This window comes from Otolemur garnettii, unplaced genomic scaffold (assembly GCF_000181295.1).
Source record: "Otolemur garnettii isolate 467f Iridium unplaced genomic scaffold, OtoGar3 scaffold00004, whole genome shotgun sequence".
Lineage (NCBI taxonomy): Eukaryota > Metazoa > Chordata > Mammalia > Primates > Galagidae > Otolemur > Otolemur garnettii.
In genome coordinates, this window is record NW_003852399.1 from 579198 (window position 1) to 598418 (window position 19221).

The 19221-nt window shown below is 41.3% G+C and overlaps 1 protein-coding gene across 2 annotated transcripts in view; it reads left to right on the forward strand.

The window, feature by feature from the left end:
- The window catches only part of ADCY8 (adenylate cyclase 8), a 251173-nt gene that overhangs the window by 120132 nt on the left and 111820 nt on the right, over positions 1-19221 (forward strand). For both annotated transcript variants that reach the window (XM_003782340.2, XM_012810007.2), the window contains exon 6: positions 15242-15400. In XM_003782340.2, the coding sequence (XP_003782388.1) occupies positions 15242-15400 (159 nt within the window). The remainder of the gene's footprint in view (positions 1-15241; positions 15401-19221) is intronic.

A 19221-nucleotide genomic window follows, 5' to 3' on the forward strand; every position in this document is an offset into this window, starting at 1 on the left:
AAGTATTTGACAAAATACTAGTAAATCAAATTCAATAGTACATTACCGTGATCAAGTGTGATTCATCCCAAGGATACAAGGATGAGTCAACATTTGTAAATCAATAAATGTGATGTATTACATTGATAAAATGAAGGAAAAAACTATATTATCATTTCAATAGATGCATAAAGAGCATTTTAACAAAATTTAAAACATCCTTTCATGATAAAAAAAGCTCTCAGAAAATTATATATACAAGGACTGTACCTCAAAACAATAAAGACCACATATGGCAAGCCCATAGCAAACATCATACTCAAAAAGAAAAAATTGAAAGTTTTGCTTCTGAGAGAAGGATACCCATTCTTTAGCTAAATTTACCTTTATTTACAAAATATTCATTACAAAATATTCTCATGTTGGCCAGCTCTTTCTACACCACACACACACACACATACACACACACAGACACAGACACACACACATGTAGTCTTTTCTCCCAGCCATGGTGAACACTTTCCAAGATCTCTGTTATTATGCAGTTACATATGAAAACTTTTGGAATGGAACACCAGGAGTGCTGAAGGTCCTAAGTACAGTAGTTAGGCAAGAGAAAAAAATAAAGGGCACTGGGACAGAACAATTCAAACTGTCCCTATTTGCTGGTAACATGACTTCATATCTATAAAACCTTAAAGACTCCACAAAAACTGTTAGCGTTAATAAATAAATCCAGTAGATTTTCAGGGTACAAAATCAACTTACAATAATATGTAGCATTTCTGTATATTAACAGTAAAACACCTGAAAAAATTATTGAGAATTTCATTTACATAAAAATAAAATACTTAGGAATAAATTTAACAAAGATGGTAAAAGATCTATACACTGAAAACTATAAAATATTGAAAAAATAAATTGCGGAAAATACAAATAAATTTGAAGATATCTTATGCTCATGCGTTGGAGTAGTTAATACTATTAAAATGACCATGCTACCCAAAGCAATCTAAGAATTCAACGCAATCCTTATCATAATACCAGTGACAGTCTTCACAGAAACAGAAAAGGCACCCCTAAAATTTTTATGGAACCAATAAAAGAGCCAAAATAACCAAAGCAATCTTGGACAAAGAATCACATTACCTGACTTCAAAATATACTACAAAGCTATAGCAATGACAACAGTAAGGTAGTAGCGTTAAAAAGGCACAAGGGCCAGCAGATACCATTCAGAACCCAGAAATAAATTCATGTATTTACAGCCAACTGATCTGTAGGATCCCAGAACATACAATGGGGAAAGGACAGTCTCTTCAATAAAGGGGGTGCTGGGAAAACTGGATGCTGGATTCTACACATGCTGAAGAATGAAAGTAGACCCTCACCTCACATCATGTACAAAAATCAACTCAAAATGAATTAGGGATGCAAATATAAAACAAAACTATGAAACTACTAGAAGAAAACATAGGAGAAAATCTCCAGGATACTATTCTGGACAATTACTTTTTGAATATGACCCCCAAAGCATCGGTAACAAATGCAAAAGTAGGGAAATGGAATTACAGCAAACTAAAGCTTCTGTACAACAAAGGAAGCAATCGACATAGTGAAGAGAACCTACCGAATGGGATAAAATGCCATAAGTGATAAGGGGTTACTATGCATAGTGTATAAGGAACTCAATTCAATATCAAGAAAACAAATAACCTATTTAAAAAATGGGCAAAGGACCTGAATAGACATTTCTCATCAACGAAGACATACAAATGGCAAACAGGTATAAGATAAAATGCTCAATATGACTAATCATCTGGGAAATACAATTAGAACTACAATGAGATATGACCTCATACCTATTAGAGTGGCTATTATCAGAAAGACAAAAGGTAACAAATGTTAGCAAGGATGTGATGGAAAGAAACCTTCACACACCGTCCGTAGAAATGCAAATTAATACAGCCATTATGGAAAGCAGTGGCGATTCCTCAGAACCACCACATGTGCCAACGGTCTCATTACTGGGTATATCTCCAAAGGAAATGACATCCATGTTGAAAATGGATACACATGTGTGATATGTATGTTTGTGTGGACGTGTGTGGACGTGTGTATATGTGATGTGTGTGTTCAGCCCTGAAGTAGGCCTTGGTGGTGACTATAATTCTAAAACCAAACAATGGGATTAGTGTCAACCATGCTGGTGCTTGAGCCCACAGGGGACAGGAAGTCACTGACTCCTGAAGTAGAGAAGTGACATTGTCAGATCTGGACGTCGGAAAGATAACTGTGACATTGGATGACTCTCTCTCCAGTTGACACTGCGAGAGAGGAGGCAGAGGCCAAGGGGAAGGAAACTGGTGGGAAATATTTTTGTACCAATCCAGGAGGAGAGAAGAAAGGACCTGAAATAGAGCAGCAGCTGTGACATAGAAAGGAAAGGATGGTAATACTCCAAAGCTCAGACCCTGAGAATCGCCCGAGAGACAACATGTGACAGAGAAATTTTAATTAAATCAAGTATTTATGATAGTAAACTTATTTTTCAACTGACAGGACTCCAAAAGTTTCAGAGAGCATTCCACATTCTTAAAGTTATGGTTTGTTGCTGGATATGATCATGGCAAATATTCCCAGAAAAAGTGACTTTTGACCATAAGGAGACTTACAGGGAACACACCAAGTGAGGAGCAGGCAGGGAACAGACTGGGTCTGCCATTGCCTGTCACAGCCTCCCTGCCCCTCAGTAGGTATGTGGCTATGAGTGGGGACTTAACTTAGAGCCTCTAGGGCCTCTTCTGTAAAATGAGGGTAAGACCCCAATGTCAGAGTGTTCTTTTGAAAATTCAAATAAGTAATCTGTGTGTTATCACAGATCACCACAGAAATATTTTTAATAGATTCTTGCAAGCAGAGCTGGGTTTGGATGCTGGAAAAGTTGACTCAGCTAAGCTACAGAAATCTATTTATTAACTATGGCTTCTATTCTGTGCTGGTAAAATAATGATAGTAGCTTCAGATTGTGGAACACTTACTATATGGCAAGTACTGAGATCAATGTTTTATATGCACTGGCTTGTTAAGTCCTCATGACAATTATTGGAGGGAGGAGTATTGAAGAAGTTGGCTGCAGCATGGAGTAATCAGAATAGTCTAGAGCTGCCCTTCTGAATGGATGTTGGTGATAAATAAACTGTACGGCTATATAGATTCATCCTGAGTCATGGAAGGTCTTGAAGTAGGCATCCTACTTCACCAGCTAACAGATCACACCTGGTCAGTGGCACCACAAGGGCCCCAATATGGAAGCGTCTAACTCCAAACCATTGGTCATAATCATTATGGTATCCAACCTCCCAACTCCAGATTTGTGCATTGCTTCTGATGCCTGGAATCTGTCATCCATACCCAAAGGACAAGCAGCTTAGGAGATCCCTAATACATTAGCAGAACTGATATTGAGGGAGTAAAATGTCGGTAAACATCCAAAAATAACAAGATAATGAACCCTAATCAAAAAAGCCTCGCAGTAAATTCATTTCACCAAAGTACTTGATTTTAGGAACATAGTGTTAGCTAGAAGATGAATAGCAAAAAAAGAGGTTGAATATAATTTTATTCCCCGTGAAGCATTTAATATCACCTCATGCATGTCTGTTCATAAAATTAAATTAATTAAAGTAGGCTTATATAAGAGTTTCTATTATGTAGACTGAAAAATGGCTCCAGGTAATGTATCTTCACGCACCCTGTGTCTAATTTGGGGAGTAGTGATAGCTAAGAAGATGCTGGAGTTGCCACTGGGCTCTGTTACACACAATAGCTTTATTAATGACCCATAAGAGGTAACCTTGATGAATCTTAATGAAAACTGCAGAGCCTAGTCTTTCCAGAGCAACTGCTAAAAAGTCATGGGACTGACACCAGAATATCAAGGAAGAATTGGTTTGTCCCCAACAGTTACTTAGAGCAGAGCTCTTAATCTTTGTGGCAGGGTTGCCCTATGAAGCAATATGGTAAGACAAAGAATGAAAAACAGGATTCATCTTGCTTTCCCTCACTTGAGGCATGAATGCCCAAGCCTGCCGATCAGTCTCCTTTCCTTTCCTTTCTCACCCTTTCTTGTACTTTCTTTTTCTATTTCTTTCTCTCTATCTCTTCCTTCTCTCTCTCTCTCCCTCCCTCCTTCTCTCTCTCTCTTTCTCTCCCCCTCCTTGAGGGCCCCATTTCTCACCCTGCTCCAAAATTATTAATGCATCAATTATACATCTGTACTCCTCTTAAAGATGTAGCGATTAGAGTGGTTTCACTACATGAACAAGAATCATTTTTTATAAACTTATAATGGTGGAAAATTGAATGTAGCTAGTAATAACAGTGGATAAACCTAATATTGCTTCAGCGTTCAATCACTCAATGTGCCAGGCACTCACTAAATAATCTTCCTGACTTACTTCACTTGATACCAAACAACCTTGTGCAGAACAATTTTCAGATGAACCTGAAACTCTGATAGGATGAAAAACTTGTGACTGATGACACACAGCTTGTATACAGCAGAGCCAAGGCCCTGGGTGATGTTCATCTGTATTAATACATTTTCTGTTGTTTAAGACAGAATACCTGAAGCTGGATAATTTATCAAGAAAAAGCATTTATTTATTATTGTTCTGGAGGCTAAGTCCCAAATCAAGGGATGACATCCAGTGAGACCTTTCCTCTTAATGGAGACTCTCTGCAAAGTCATAGGGTGGCATAGGGTATCACACGGAGAGTAATCTGAATTCCTCAAAGTCTACTGATTGGAGTATTTGTCTCTTCTTAAAAATATCTTCACAGCAACATCTAGACTGGCATTTGACCAAATATCTGGGCAGCTTGACCTACCCAAGTTGACATAAAATTAACCATCACAGTGTTCTTCTCTCCCTTCGGTGACAACATCTGCAAAAGCACAGAGTTAGAATATATGGGAATGAGTTAGGGCAGCTGTCAAAAAGCAGCAAACACATTTTCACTTCACTAAATAGGTGTCTGGGCCTTTGGGGGCTTGTGAGATGATTCTTACATGACCAGAGCTGTCTTTCCTTCATAAGTGCCAGGGACACCTCCTCTGATGGAGCTATAGCCCATGAGCCTCCTTGGGTCAGCTTGCATTTTATCCCTAACTGGATGGCTCTTCCCAGGGTCCCTGGCATGCTGCTAGTTCATTGCTCACTCCATCCCTGCACCACAATTCTCACATTAACCCAGTGTGGTTTCTGGTAAGAGGCCGTGGGATACAATGGAAAATGCTCAGGATTTGGAACTCCGGAGAACTTGGTTCACCTTCTACACCCAAGAATCTTAAACTTGTTGAGTCTCATTTTCCTCCTCAGAAAAATAGTGATCATTATGTGGGAGGCCAGACTACAAGGTTAATCCAGCTTTGAATACTGGGGGGTAGGTGAGGTGACTTCAGTTCACTGCCTTAGCAGAAACAACAGCAGCACGCAAGGTACAGAGGGGCGAGGCACATAGAATGGGCTGGGTCTGTGCTGCCTCCCTCTACTCCACAGCCTCCCCAATGAATAGCGTTGGTCTCAACTGCCCATACAGAGTGGGAAACCCACCAAGCCATGTGTCTGGAGAAGTGATGTGCTGAGGCCACCTCTGGCCTATTTGCAAAAGCCAATTAATTGCTAAACTTGTAGGAATTTTGCAAGCCCTTGATATCAAGTTGGAAGCTTGAAAGAAGCTATGATCAGGATATTTACACCACAGTACTAGACAAACATTACAAATCCGTATTTTATTTTCTCAGAGAGATAGTTGTTAAAACATTTCCCAGCATGATAACACTGGGCCCAGTCCTCACACTTTGCACTCAGACTCCTCTAAGTTGAGACAGAGGTCACATCAGCACCAGAGGTAAACCCTGTTACATAGCAAGAAATTCTCATCGACACAGTTAGAGCCATGTTCTAGCTCTCACTGTACCTATGTCCCTACAGCCAGCCTGGCTATCACCCATCACAACACACATACTCATATGTATACATGTGTGTGTGTACATGCAGGTAAATTAAATTAAATGATGGATACATACATTTTCAGCCAGGATTCTTCATACTCTGTACATGAGCCAGGCACCAAGTCTCTAGGCCATGTTAGAAGCCAGCAAGAGGCCAGATGAGGGCTAGTGGTAACTCACCCTCCCACTTCAGACATGAGATACTGACTGTTCCCACAGAGCTTCCTTCAAACAAGGAGCTTTCTTCAAGGAACATCTAATAGGACTTGGTTTGGGGGGAACATACTTTGTAACATGCACTTCACAACCATGATCTGCAAACTTTTTGCCCCATAAACCCTAAAATAACTTTGTAAGCTATATGCCTCACATAGTCCAATGTTGATATCTAAGTTTTTATCATAAAATTATGTTCAATTTTGTCAATAGAAAGCAAAAAGTATTTAATAATGTGTAAGATTGAGAGGAGAATAATATAAAAAATACTTCATAAAAATATAATATGATTCTTTTAAATAGGTTTTGCTACCTTATTCAATAATCACATTGTTATGGACTGAATTTTGCCCCCCCCAAAAAAATTCATATGTTGAACCCTAACCACAGATGTGACAGTATCCCGAGATGAGGCCCTTGGGAGCTGGTTAAGGTCAGATGAAGTCATGAGGGTGAACCTCTGTGATGGGATTAGTGATCTTCTAGAAGACACATCACAGAGCTGGCTCGCTCTCTCTCCACCACATGAGGACACTGAGAGAATGCCACCATCTGCACACCAGGAACATGGGCATCAGCAGAACCTGGCCATGCTGAAACCCTGATGCTAGGCTTTCACCCTCCAAGACTGTGAGCAAAAAATTTCTCTTGTTTATGCTACCTGGTTGATGGTATGTCATTATGGCAGGCTGAGCTAAGACACACACAAAATCAGAGAATCAAAAACTTTTAGCTCTCTGGGGCGGTGCCTGTGGCTCAGGAGTAGGGCATCAACCCCATATGCCGGAGCTAGCAGGTTCAAACCCAGCCCCAGCCAAAAAAAACTGCAAAAGAAAAGAATTTTTAGCTCTGTTAACCAGTGTATCTTGAAAATTGTGATAACTCCATAAAACATTCCACTTGCATTTGAAAGAAGCTATGTGTCCAACCTATGGTGTTTGGGGTTTAGAATGGAGGCAGGGAGGCACAGCAGCAAGCCATCCTACATGGCCAGACGTGGCTAGACATGACCTGATGGGGGCTGCCGAGCGGCCCCAGCTGTGAGATTATGTGGCTTGGGGCAGGTAGGACAGAGGCCACTCTGGAAAAGGAAATGCATTAAACACTAATGGGAATTACGAAGAGAAGGGGATGAAAAACACCAATGGTTGCGCGCGCGCACACACACACACACACACACACACCTTCCAGAGCCTTTCTCAGGCCTGAGTTAACGCCATTTCAGAAGAGAAATTGTCTTAAAACATAGAGAACTGCCTCTTCCCCAGAGCTGCCACAAGGAAATGCAGACTTGGCACACACTGCCCTAACTCGGGCTCTCGTTGTTAGGAGATTTGGGGTGCAAGGGAGGCAGGGCCTGCATCATGCCCATCTCCAGCAACACCACGTGGTAAACAGCTGGATCTCTGCCCTGCATTTTCTCTCTTTAAATCCCGTTTCTGAATAGGAATGCTAGGTTGGGTCTTCCCCTATTGCCTTTCCTTTCCACTCCTGGAAGCAGGAGTTTAATGTTGAAGGGAGGACACAAGTCTGGCATTACCACCTGTGTGACCCTGGGACAAGTGCCTTAACTTCTCTGGGCTCCAGCTTCCTTAGCTCTAAAATGAGAATAAAACACCCCAATGGAAGTTCTGTGAATATAATATGATACACATGGTTCGTATATTTGGGTTGCTGCTTATTTCTATAGCGTTCTTCAGCAGACCCTTGTTCAAAGAATGAATGAATGCGCTGTCTATGCAGCAATGGGTGGTTGTGAAGATGAATTGAGATTATGAAGATGAAAGGCCTGACATGGGAGAGGTAATAGGCATATTTTAAATGTCTCAGAGCCTCAGTTTCCTCATCTGTAAAATGGGAATTTATAGTCCTTACAGGTGTCTGCCTCTCAGAATCACGGTGGCTGTCACAATGAAAGTGTGAATTGGGAAGCACTTTGTGAAATCACAATGTCTGTGCTAGGATGAGCACAGCTAGTATGAGCGTGGTGGCTTTCAAACGTGTGGGGAAGCAGATAGACCCTGTAAGGTGGCCGGTGGCCTGATGCCCTCGGCAAACTCAGGAGATCTACAGAAGGAAAACTGAGACCACCATAGAGACTGTGTTACCTGCATATCTCAGCCCACAGCGGTGTGTCTTTTTTTCTTTTTCTTTTCTTTTCTTTTTTTTTTTTTAGAAACAGGGCCTGATTCTGTCACCCAGGCTATAGTGTACAGTGGAACAGTGGAACCATCATAGCTCACTGCCACCTAAAACTCCCACATTCAAGCAATCCTCCTGCCTCAGCTTCCCAAATAAGTGGGACCACACCCTACCATTATGCCAGATACTTTTTTATTTTTATTTTTGTAGAGATGAGGTCTCGAACTGTTGTCCAGGCATCTCTCAACCCCCTGGCCTCAGGTGATCCTCCCACTTCAGCCTCTCAAAATGCTAGGATAGCAGGCATGAGCCACTATGCCCACCCATGTTTCTTCTTGTACCTTCTTTAAAAGAAGCCAGGCGGGATAGTAGAAATAGACCAGTGGGTTTAGGCTCGCATGCCTGGGGTGAAATTCCAGCTCTTCCACCTCTAACTGTATGACCTAAAGTGACGTACTGCTTGTGACTCCGTTTCTTCATTTGTAAAATGGTGCTGGAAATGTTACGCTAGGTTGTTGTAAAGATTCGATTGCACATCTGCGCGATCAGCCTCTGCGGTGAGCACAGCTACAGTCAGATCTACCTCCCTTGCCTTTTTTTCTGTAATGTTCAAGGGCACCATTTCTTCCAGGTCACTGAGGCTCCCTCAATTCTGCCTACACTGTAAGTTGGACCCTCCCATTTAGACCAGATTATGCCAGGTACCTTCCCAGCTGATGTTTTAAATGGATTTGTTGTAGCTATTCTTATGTAAATAGAGCGTATGCAGGCACAGATGTAGCTGGAAAGGGTAAGGAGAGTGACAAATTCATAAGATTTTTTTTTTGAGGTATGATTCAACTTGTGGTACTAAAAGTTGTTGTAACTAATACAAATTAGTAGTAGCTACTATTCTTTGGTCTTTCGTTTTGTTTTGTTTTGTTTTGTAGACAGAGTCTCACTTTATCGCCCTCAGTAGAGTGCTGTGGCATCGCACTGCTCACAGCAACCTCCCACTCCTGGGCTTAGGCGATTCTCTTGCCTCAGCCCCCCGAGTAGCTGGGACTACAGGTGCCCACCATAATGACCAGCTATCTTTTTGTTGCAGTTCAGCCAGGGCAGGTTCGAACCCACCACCCTCGGTACACAGGGCTGGTGCCCTACCCACTGAGCCATAGGCGCCACCCGAGTAGCTACTATTTCGAGTATTCAATATGCACCCATATGCAGGCTGAATGTTTTACATACATCATTTTATGAACATCTTAACACCCCTACAAAGGACCGGCTCTTTCTTCACTACCCCTTAGAAAACTGAGAGTCTAGAGTAAAGCAACTAGCCCGAGAGCCACACCCGGTTAAGCAGAGAAGCCAGAGTTCAGATCCAGGTCTGCCTTACTGCAGACTCTGTGTCTCTCTGGTGTTAGGAAAATATGAGTTCAGACAATTAAGTTTGTGAACTCATCCTAGAAAAAGTGCTCATGCCGCACTGCTGCATATCACTGGGGTCACTTTTGAAGCACTCCCCTTGGCCATCTGCAACCATCGTGGTAATTCAGCAGGGAGTTGTGTAGCACTTTCTCTAGGATGAATTCACAAACCTAATTGTCCAGCCTTTCACTCCAGCTCTCACATCAGCAGGTGGTAGTGTCAGCATTGGAATTCCTAGATCTGATCCCAGACCTGGGAAGTTGGATGTTCTTCATCTCCCAGCACCAAAGGCTGCTCTACCGAGGCTCAGTCTCCTTAGTCACTCATTTGTGTGTCAGCAATCGGAGTCTAACATGCAGATCAGCAGCTACTGTGCTCCCTGTCTTTCCTCCAACGATTTCTATAGGTTGGTTAATTGGCTAAAAATCAACTCTTTGAATCATTTAAACTGAAAGAAAAATTCTAAAATTCTTCATCTTTTGCCCTGTAACTATAGCACTCTTCCTTAGTGGTTCAATTTAAAGAAATAGTCTTTAATCTTTTGCAGGTTAATTGTTGCTTTATCTGTCCCCAGCTACACAGAGCTGTCAAATAATAATGATGATAAGTCAGTTATCTTTTATTTGAAAGAAATCTTAAGTGGAAGCCCACCATGAAAACCACAGAGTAGACATGCTCTGTTGAGAAGGAGATGGTTTGCTTCCCTCCCCAACTGGCAGGTCCAAAGGCCTCATAGTGGTTCCTCTGGGATTCTTAGATCCATCTTGGTACAGACACAGGCCTGTGAAGCAAGAGAGCCATTGAGCTTCATCCATCATTTCAATACCACTTCTGAGCACTGACTGGGCTTATGTGCTAAGTGGAAATGAGAAGTGGCATCGCTGCCCTCCAGAACCGCAGAGCGTATGGAGAAAACAGAGAAAGTGCCAATGTTTAGAATGCAGATGATCTACAGTTATTTTCTCTTAATTTGTGGCTGTTGAGGCCACCAAACGTCCCCCAGGGTTCTTCTCTGGAAGAATTGAATAAGACTTGTAACTCAGAGCAGAATTGCTCCCATTTTAGCTTCAAGAATGCTCCAAGGTCCTCTCTGTAAAAATTTATCTTGAAATATATGTTGTGTGTCTGCTACCACAGGGTAGCCTTTGCAAAGAGGATCAGTGTTTGTAAATTATTAGTTATTTTTACATAGTTTCATTCTTAGCTTTTATTTAAGTAAAATCTCAGACATAACAAAAAGGAAGAGGAAGAAGAAGCAGTACAGTAAAGAAATTTGAAGCCTTCTGGTTAGAATTTTTGTTTTGCAGAGGAAAATAAAACATAGAAATGTCTTTTCATTAAGATGCTCCAGCACATCCCCTGTATAATGTTAATTGCTTAATGACATTAGCACTGTGTGCTGTTTAATAGTCCCTCACAATTAGTTGGCAAAGCACTTTAACATTCATTGTCTCCTTTGGGGCTCACAACAGCTCTGTGAGTGAAGCAGCCAGGTACAGTCTTATTTTACATCTGTTGATACTCAGGGTCAGATTAAGCTATTTCCCAGGGTCACATGCCAGGCATCATGCTTGTATTGCAAGAATGTGGGGTTTAAAAACACAAAAGTGCCGGTGTAGTCCTACCATCCTGCCTGCCATCTTTCTGGGCATAGAAAATGCTCTTTATTTTCCTAGGCCCCAGATCCTTCCCAAATGATAGGCAGCTAAGTAGCCCTTGGTATATGCCAAATGCTATTCTAAACTCTCTCCACTGGGGAAGTTTATTCACTTAACTTTTTTTTATTTGACAATACTGTTATTATTAATATTTTATAGATGTAGAGATTGAAGCATCTCTAGGAAAGTTGACTAACTTCCCTATGACCCAGGCAGGCAGTTAAGTGACAGCAGTCTGGCCCTAGAGAACATGATATTAACCCTCACCCCACAGTGACGGTCGTGTAATAGAGAAATAAGGAAGAGGTAACATGTGATTGACAACTATGTCGTTCAGGATGGTCTTGGTTATGCTGAAGTACAAATATCCCCCAAATTCTCAGTGGCTTATAATGACAAGGATTTACTTTTCTTTGGTATTTTGTATCTGTTATGGGAGGATGGGAGATGGCAGGGTACCGTTATACTTCATGCTGATTCACGGACCCTGGTTAGGAAGGCTTCATCACGAGCTCCTTAACTGATGATGGATACAGAAGAGAAAAATCTATTTGAAAAGTGTGGTTGATCAGGCGCCTAAAGTATCTGCTCAGAAGTGACATGCGTTACTTATGCTCACACACAACATGCAGAAGGGTGAGGTCCTCCTGCACACCTAGATACTACAGCAGTGAGCATGACTGGCGGCCATCACAACTGGGCTCTCAATAATCTCCCTCACGGAAGCCCCCTGGGACGGGCATCAGAAACTGACACACTCCTCTCAAGGCCTGGGCACTATTTCTTCTCTTGCCTTATTAAGCTCTTGTCCGTGGGTATAGGGTACTATATACATTTTACCTTCAAAGTCAAAACCATGACCCAGAAACTAGGAACTTCCCCAGGGTCAAGACACACCTCACACTTTAATTACAAGCTTTTCTTCTAAGGTTCATGGCTTGTCTTTCTAATACCTGATATATTTCAGTATTTTCATATTCTCAATTCAACTTTACTTAATAATCATTCATTCATTCTTTTAAAATGGGGGGGAGGGGCGAGGGGCTGTTTTAAGCCATCTGTATGAAAGGCATGAGGCTGAGATGCAAGGATGACTCAGACAGGAATATTGCCCTCAAGGAGCTTATACTGTTTATCAAGGAGCTTGGACATGTGGGGATATTAATGGAGCCTATTGAAGACTCATCCGTCCACCCACTCACCTACTCAATAAACAATTGCCAGACACAGTCCAGAGTCCAGAGAGGAATACAGAGCAGTCATACAAAGTTCCTACCCTCAATTACTGTACAAAAGACAAGTGATAGTAACACCGAACCCTGCTTATTGTTCACCCAGGAAGCAGTGAGAACACAGGGAAAGGCACATAATCCAGACAGAGAAATCAGGGCAGTTTCCTGGCAAATGCTACACCCAAGCTGCACCCTAAAAGATGAGTAAGAGCTCTTCAACTAAGGAGGCACTGAACACTCCACAGGCCCAGAGAGGGAAGGAGGTACACAAGGTTCGGACAAGGACTGTGTGCAGGTGCCTGGAGTCTCATGGGTGCATGAGAAATGAGAGGAGTAACCGAGACACAGGACAGATCATGAAGAAGTTTGTATGCCAGACTAGGAATTTTCCATTTTAATCTTACAGGCCAGACTCTCTGAATATTTTGAGCCCATCTTCATCAATGAAACTATAGGAAGACATGTAAAATCTAATAAAAATATATTTATTATCTATTCTATTATATTTACATGTTCAAAAACATGCTGTAAGATATAAATGAAATATAGATTTTAGATTATGATGAAAATAATAATTCAAATATTTTTAAGTTAATTTCAGTACACAAACCTCTCTGCTTTTACTATACCTTACAGCAGTGGGTTTGACCATACTCTATTTTTTATTTTATATATATATATATATATATATTTTTTTTTTTTTTTTTTGAGACAGAGCCTTAAGCTGTCACCCTGGGTAGAGTGCTATGGCATCACAGCTCACAGCAACCTCCAACGCCTGGGCTTAAGTGATTCTCTTGCCTCAGCCTCCTAAGTAGCTGGGACTACAGGTGCCTGCCACAATGCCTGGCTATTTTTTCATTGTAGTTGTCATTGTTTGGCGGGCTCAGGCTGGATTGGAACCTGCCAGCTCTGGTGTAGGTGGCTGGCACCTTAGCCACTTAAGCTACAGGCGCTGAGCCCATACTCTTTTTTTTTTTTTTAATTACTATAGTTTATGCCATAGTAACATAAAGATCAGGTTCCAAATTCAATTTATTTCTATACCTGGCTTTAATAGATATCAGAGCCAAATATATATGTTATAAACACAGGCAGGATCCTTGGGTAGGATTTGTCATGGCACTAATCACTTATGCCAAATTTCTGTGTAAGTCTGTCTGGTAAAATTTTTTTCTTCCTTGATGTCTCTGTCGATTACTTTTATAAGATCATTAGAAGGTAATGCATTTTTATATTTTTAACAAATAGCTTCAAACCTCACTGAAACTCCTTTGGAAGATTTTTAAACAGATTAGTAAATATGCAGCTCTGATAATCTTGATAGGTGATTTAAAATAACAGGTTTGACAACAAATTTCTTGTAAAGATAGAAACATTTCCAAAACTTCCATTTTCAAAATTCTCTCTTCAAAGCATCAATTTCTTTAAAAATCAGTTACTTTCCCACATACTGTTAAGCTGTCATCTTGAGTTTGAAGAAACAAATTAAACAGGTTTGCGGTTTTTTCCCCAAATATATGCTAGAAGGAATATTAATGGCAACCCATTATCACAAAAAAGTCAGCAAATTTGAAACACTTGTCTTTTTGTCAAAGAAAGATGGACAACTCATCTTTACGTTAGACAACTCTTTTTAAGCATTCTGAAGTAACATAACCACTCTATTTTTGTGCAAAGAAGATTATTCTACCTATTCTATTTCAAAGTATTATAATCACCATTTGAATTTCTACATAAATGACATCATTTAATAACAAACTAGAATTGTTCAAAATACTCTGAAAGTGAAGAAGAGATGAATCCAACTGTAGGAAATTTTCCAATGATAGAAATCTTCTTTTCTGAAGATGCTTTCTCCATGCTTACAGACAGAGGATGGCCTGACATGGACTCTGTAAGTTCACTAAGGTCAACCCGTAGATCATATTTTGGTCAAGCTTTTTCAAGATAACTGGCCAAAGCTGTGAATGGAAGTACTAACATTTTCTTCCTGCATCTCAATGGATGGCCCAGCTCTACCCTGGGACAGAGAACTCCTGCTCTAAAGCGTAGGAGGTTAGAAAAGAGTGAAGGAGGGTGAAGGAGGGATGTGTTCAGTAGTAGTCTCTGGCAGCCATGAACAGAATAGGTTGGACAGAGGTTGAGTGGAAGCATGGATCCCAGACTGAGGCATGATGCTGGCTTGAAATAGGTTGTTCACAGAAGGACTAGCAAGAGGAAACAGTTAAAATTTTGGTTAGAAATGGAATGTGTAATGAACTACAGAATCCATAATCTGCCCCAAGTTTATGCATTACTGAGTAGAAACAAAATGCTAGTGTCGTTCTCTGAGGTAGAGGTTATAAAGCAGGGTTGGGAAGGTTTATAAAAGCCTTTAAAGGTAAAGATAATAGGCTAGGGGTGTTCAGAGGAGGAAGAGAATCCTTCCAGTTATTACAGAACCCAAGAAGGATTCAGGGAAGAGGTGGAATTTGAATAGGCAAGAGTTGAACTGCAGATAGGCAGACTGGGACTGGAGCCTGGAGCCAAGGCTGCCTGCTCTCACCTTACACGTGCATCTCTCTATTCACCTCTGTCAACAGGTATGTGCGGTCAAGGACAAAGCACGACGTTGACATGCGGATTGGAATCCACTCGGGCTCGGTGCTATGTGGAGTGTTGGGACTGAGGAAGTGGCAGTTTGATGTCTGGTCTTGGGATGTGGACATTGCAAACAAACTGGAATCTGGAGGAATCCCCGGGTAAGCCAAAGCAAATCCCTTTCCTTGATAAACTGTTGTGATTTGCTCACTTTTTGACCGCACATTTCCTTGGTGCAGAATTCAGAGGTAGAGATCTAAGAAGCAATTATCGGGAGGAAGACCAGATATTACAACATCACACAGCTATTATCCCCCCAAATCTTGCTAAATGTATCAGAGCAGCAAGGACAGTGGGACAACACTGAGGTGTTCAGGTCACTACCCAGCATTGGTTCTTGGACACAGCTACCCATTGGAATCACCAAAGGAACATTTTAAAAATACTGGTTTTCAGACTCTATGCTGCTTCATCTAAAGCATATCTTTGCAGAATCTCTCTTAAGTTCTTAGATCAGTTCTAGCAGACAACCAGAGTTAAGACCTACTGATTTTCTACCTAAGGCGTAGGACTCAATTCAGGACGGGTCTTCCTTGAAATCTCAACTCTTCAAATTTGGCTGGCAAGACTTATTGATAGAGAATCTCCCCCCAAAGGAGCTAGTGGCCTGCTAAAGCCAACTGAGTGTCAAAAGTGGCATCAAGATTCTGTTCACACAGGTTGGACCTAAAAAGATCTCAAAAATATACAAGTCAGTGAGTTGCGCTTACTTTTGGCAGCCTCTCTTTCTGAGAAATGATGGATGTTTAGATGATGATACATAGATAGATGATAGATGATAAATTGGTTTGTGATAAATAGAATAGCAGATAGCCTACCCTTAGACCTGCCTAGGGACTCACAGATTTTTCTGGTATCTGCCATCATTCCTTGAAAATTACATTTCCTGGCTCAGCACCTGTGGCTCAAGCGGCTAAGGCGCGAGCCATATACACCTAAGGTGGCAGGTTCAAATCCCCAGCCCAGGTCCGCCAAACAACAATGATGGCTGCAACCAAAAAATGGCTAGGCATTGTGGCGGGCACCTGTGGTCCCAGCTACTTGGGAGGCTGAGGCAGGAGACTCGCTTGAGCCCAGGAGTTGGAGGTTGCTGTGAGCGTGATGCCATGGCACTCTACCCAGGGGGATAGCTTGAGGCTCCATCTCAAAAAAAAAAAAAAAAAAATTACATTTCCTGACAGGTAATATGATATCATGGGAGAAAAAAGACTACAGGAGGTAGAATCAGAGAAACCAGGATTCTCACTCTTCCCCCTACTAAGATCTTCAGTAAATTATGTAAAGAATGTACCACACCTGGCATATGATTTTTGTGTGATTTGGGGCTTACAAAATTCTATGTGATCTCAAGCCAGTGCTTAACCCCTCTGATTCTCATTTTCTTTACTGCTGAGAAAGAGAGAATGAGAATTTGTTTCTTTATCTGCTAAATGGTCATAACTTACCTCACAGATCTCCTGCCCTGGGCAATGGGTGTTAAGTGCAGTGTATGCCACACAGGGACAAGCCACGTCAGGTATTGTTCTCACAGGGCTCCCTCCCTATCTGTGGTGAGTCTCCACTGCTCCCACAGCTGTACAACTACAGTAAGCCTGATGGGTCACCACTGAGCTTCCTATATCTTTAAATTCTTTGAGTTTTGCTGAAATTAAACAGCCAACTCATCTGTGTTTCCAGGCCTGTGTCTTAAAAGCATAGATGAATGAGACTTACCCATATACTCAATAGATTCCCCTTGGAAACCTTAGATATAGCTTCGAGGGTTTCTAAGATGCCACCTTGGTGTCTGGAAGACAGTCTAGCTATTGTGCTCAGTCATATTAAGAAACAGAAAAGTGACTAAGTTTAAATATAATGTGAACCATGGGTTTACTACTTACCGATGATGGAAGTTGGGGCAGGTGCCTTCATCTCCCTGCCCAGTTTCTTCACTGTTAAGATTGGGCTGAAAACACTATCAACCTCAAAATTTTAGTTTCAAATGTGAAGATGTCTACAAGGCTCTTAGTCTCCTATAGGGCATGTGGCCCTGCTTAGTCATAGATTGTTGCCAATGTGCACAAAGGCAGGAAGAACAGAACAGTTTACAGTTTGTGATTTGGGGGAGGGTTCATATTTTTCTGGGGGTTTTTCACATTTTTTCTTTACGCCTTCTGAGCCTTGAATGTCTACAGCAGTGATTCTCCAGCGGTTTGTTAAACAACAGGTTGCTGGGCCTCACTCTCAGGGTCTCTCATTCCATCTGTCTAGAGTGAGACCCCAGACTGCCTTTCTAACAAGTCCCCAGGTGATGGTGGTCTTGGTAATAAACCTTGAGGACCAACATTCTTGAGCTGTTATTACATTAAGTTACATATAAAATCCTTTATCTCGTGCTTAATAAATATTAATTGCAACTATAGCTGCCATGTGATACAGCTGGCAAGGTTCTTCTCTCAATACAGCACTGCCGTATTGAGAGAAGGTCAGCACATATTGTCTCTGGGACATTTTCACAATCTGAAAAATGAGAAAAATAAATGCCAGTCATCTGGGGCTATTGAAAGAATGGAAAGTATATGAGATAAGCCATGGACTGAAACACACCTCTGGCTTCAAGGTAACATGCCTGCAAAATAAGTGTTATGTAATTGCTAGATCTTACTTATTATGTATCCTGGCATTCAAAATTATCGGAAAATGTCAGGTTTACTTGAGATTCAACATACGAGAATATTGCCTGAAAACTGACTCACCTCCTTAGGGGGAAATGTAATCTACAGAATCTCATCTGCAAACACCTTACCCAAAAGCTCAAGCTCATAGCAAGGATGAAAAGAAACATCTAAAACCAAGTTTCTACCAAAACATTTAAGTGTCTAGTGATTAGAACTTCAGCATAAGGATTAGTGATAAGTGAAGGCGAGGCTTTCTTTCACTACTGGAAAAACAATCTCGATTCAGTGTCTACTGAGTTATTAATTATCAATCCCCCTGTGTACTGACAGCAGAATAATAAAATGTAGAATCCAGAGAGAATGCTAAATAGGTTGATATTCCATCATTTTCAAAGAAAGTCAGCTACCAAACTTTTTACAAATTATTTCTGGGGCATTCATTTTGCCTAGGGAAAAAAGTCAGCCTTCCAAGCACTTAATTCTGAGCTAGATCCAAGAAAGCAGACTGGACGTCCCTTTCATGGAGAGTCAAATGATTTGTTACTTTATCACAGCGGTTCTCAACCTATGGGTTGTGATCCCTTTGGGGGTTGCATGACCCTTTCACAGGGATTGAAATATAATCCATCCTGCATATCAGATATTTACATTATAATTCATAACCGTAGCAAAATTAGAGTTATAAAGTAGCAATGAAAATAATTTTATGGCTGGGGTCACCACAACATGGGGAACTGTATTAAAGGGTCATGGCATTAGGAAGGTTGAGAACTACTGTTTTATCAGGTCAACAACACTGAGTTCATATGTATTAACAAAATTCATCTTGAGAATGTTTTGTTTCCGGTGTGTGGGGGGGTTATTTGTTTTTGTTTGTTTTTTGAGACAGAGTCTCACTTTCTCACCCTGGGTAGAGTGCATCATAGCAACCTCAAACTCTCGGGCTCAAGTGATCCACTTGTCTCAGCCTCCCAAGTAGCTGGGACTACAACTGCCCACCACAATGCCAGGCTAGTTTTTCTGTTGTTAGTAGAGATGGGGTCTTGCTTCATTTAGGCTGGTCTGGAACTCCCGAGCTCAGATGATCCACCTGCCTCGGCCTCCCAGAGTGCTGGGATTACAGGAGGGAGCCCTCGCGCCCAGCCAGAGGATGTTGTATCAATCCAACACATTTCTCAAGACAGCTCCAACTTCTTTCACATATATTTGTAATATCTTACACTTGAAATCAATGACTACACATGAGGATACTTATTTGGGAGATG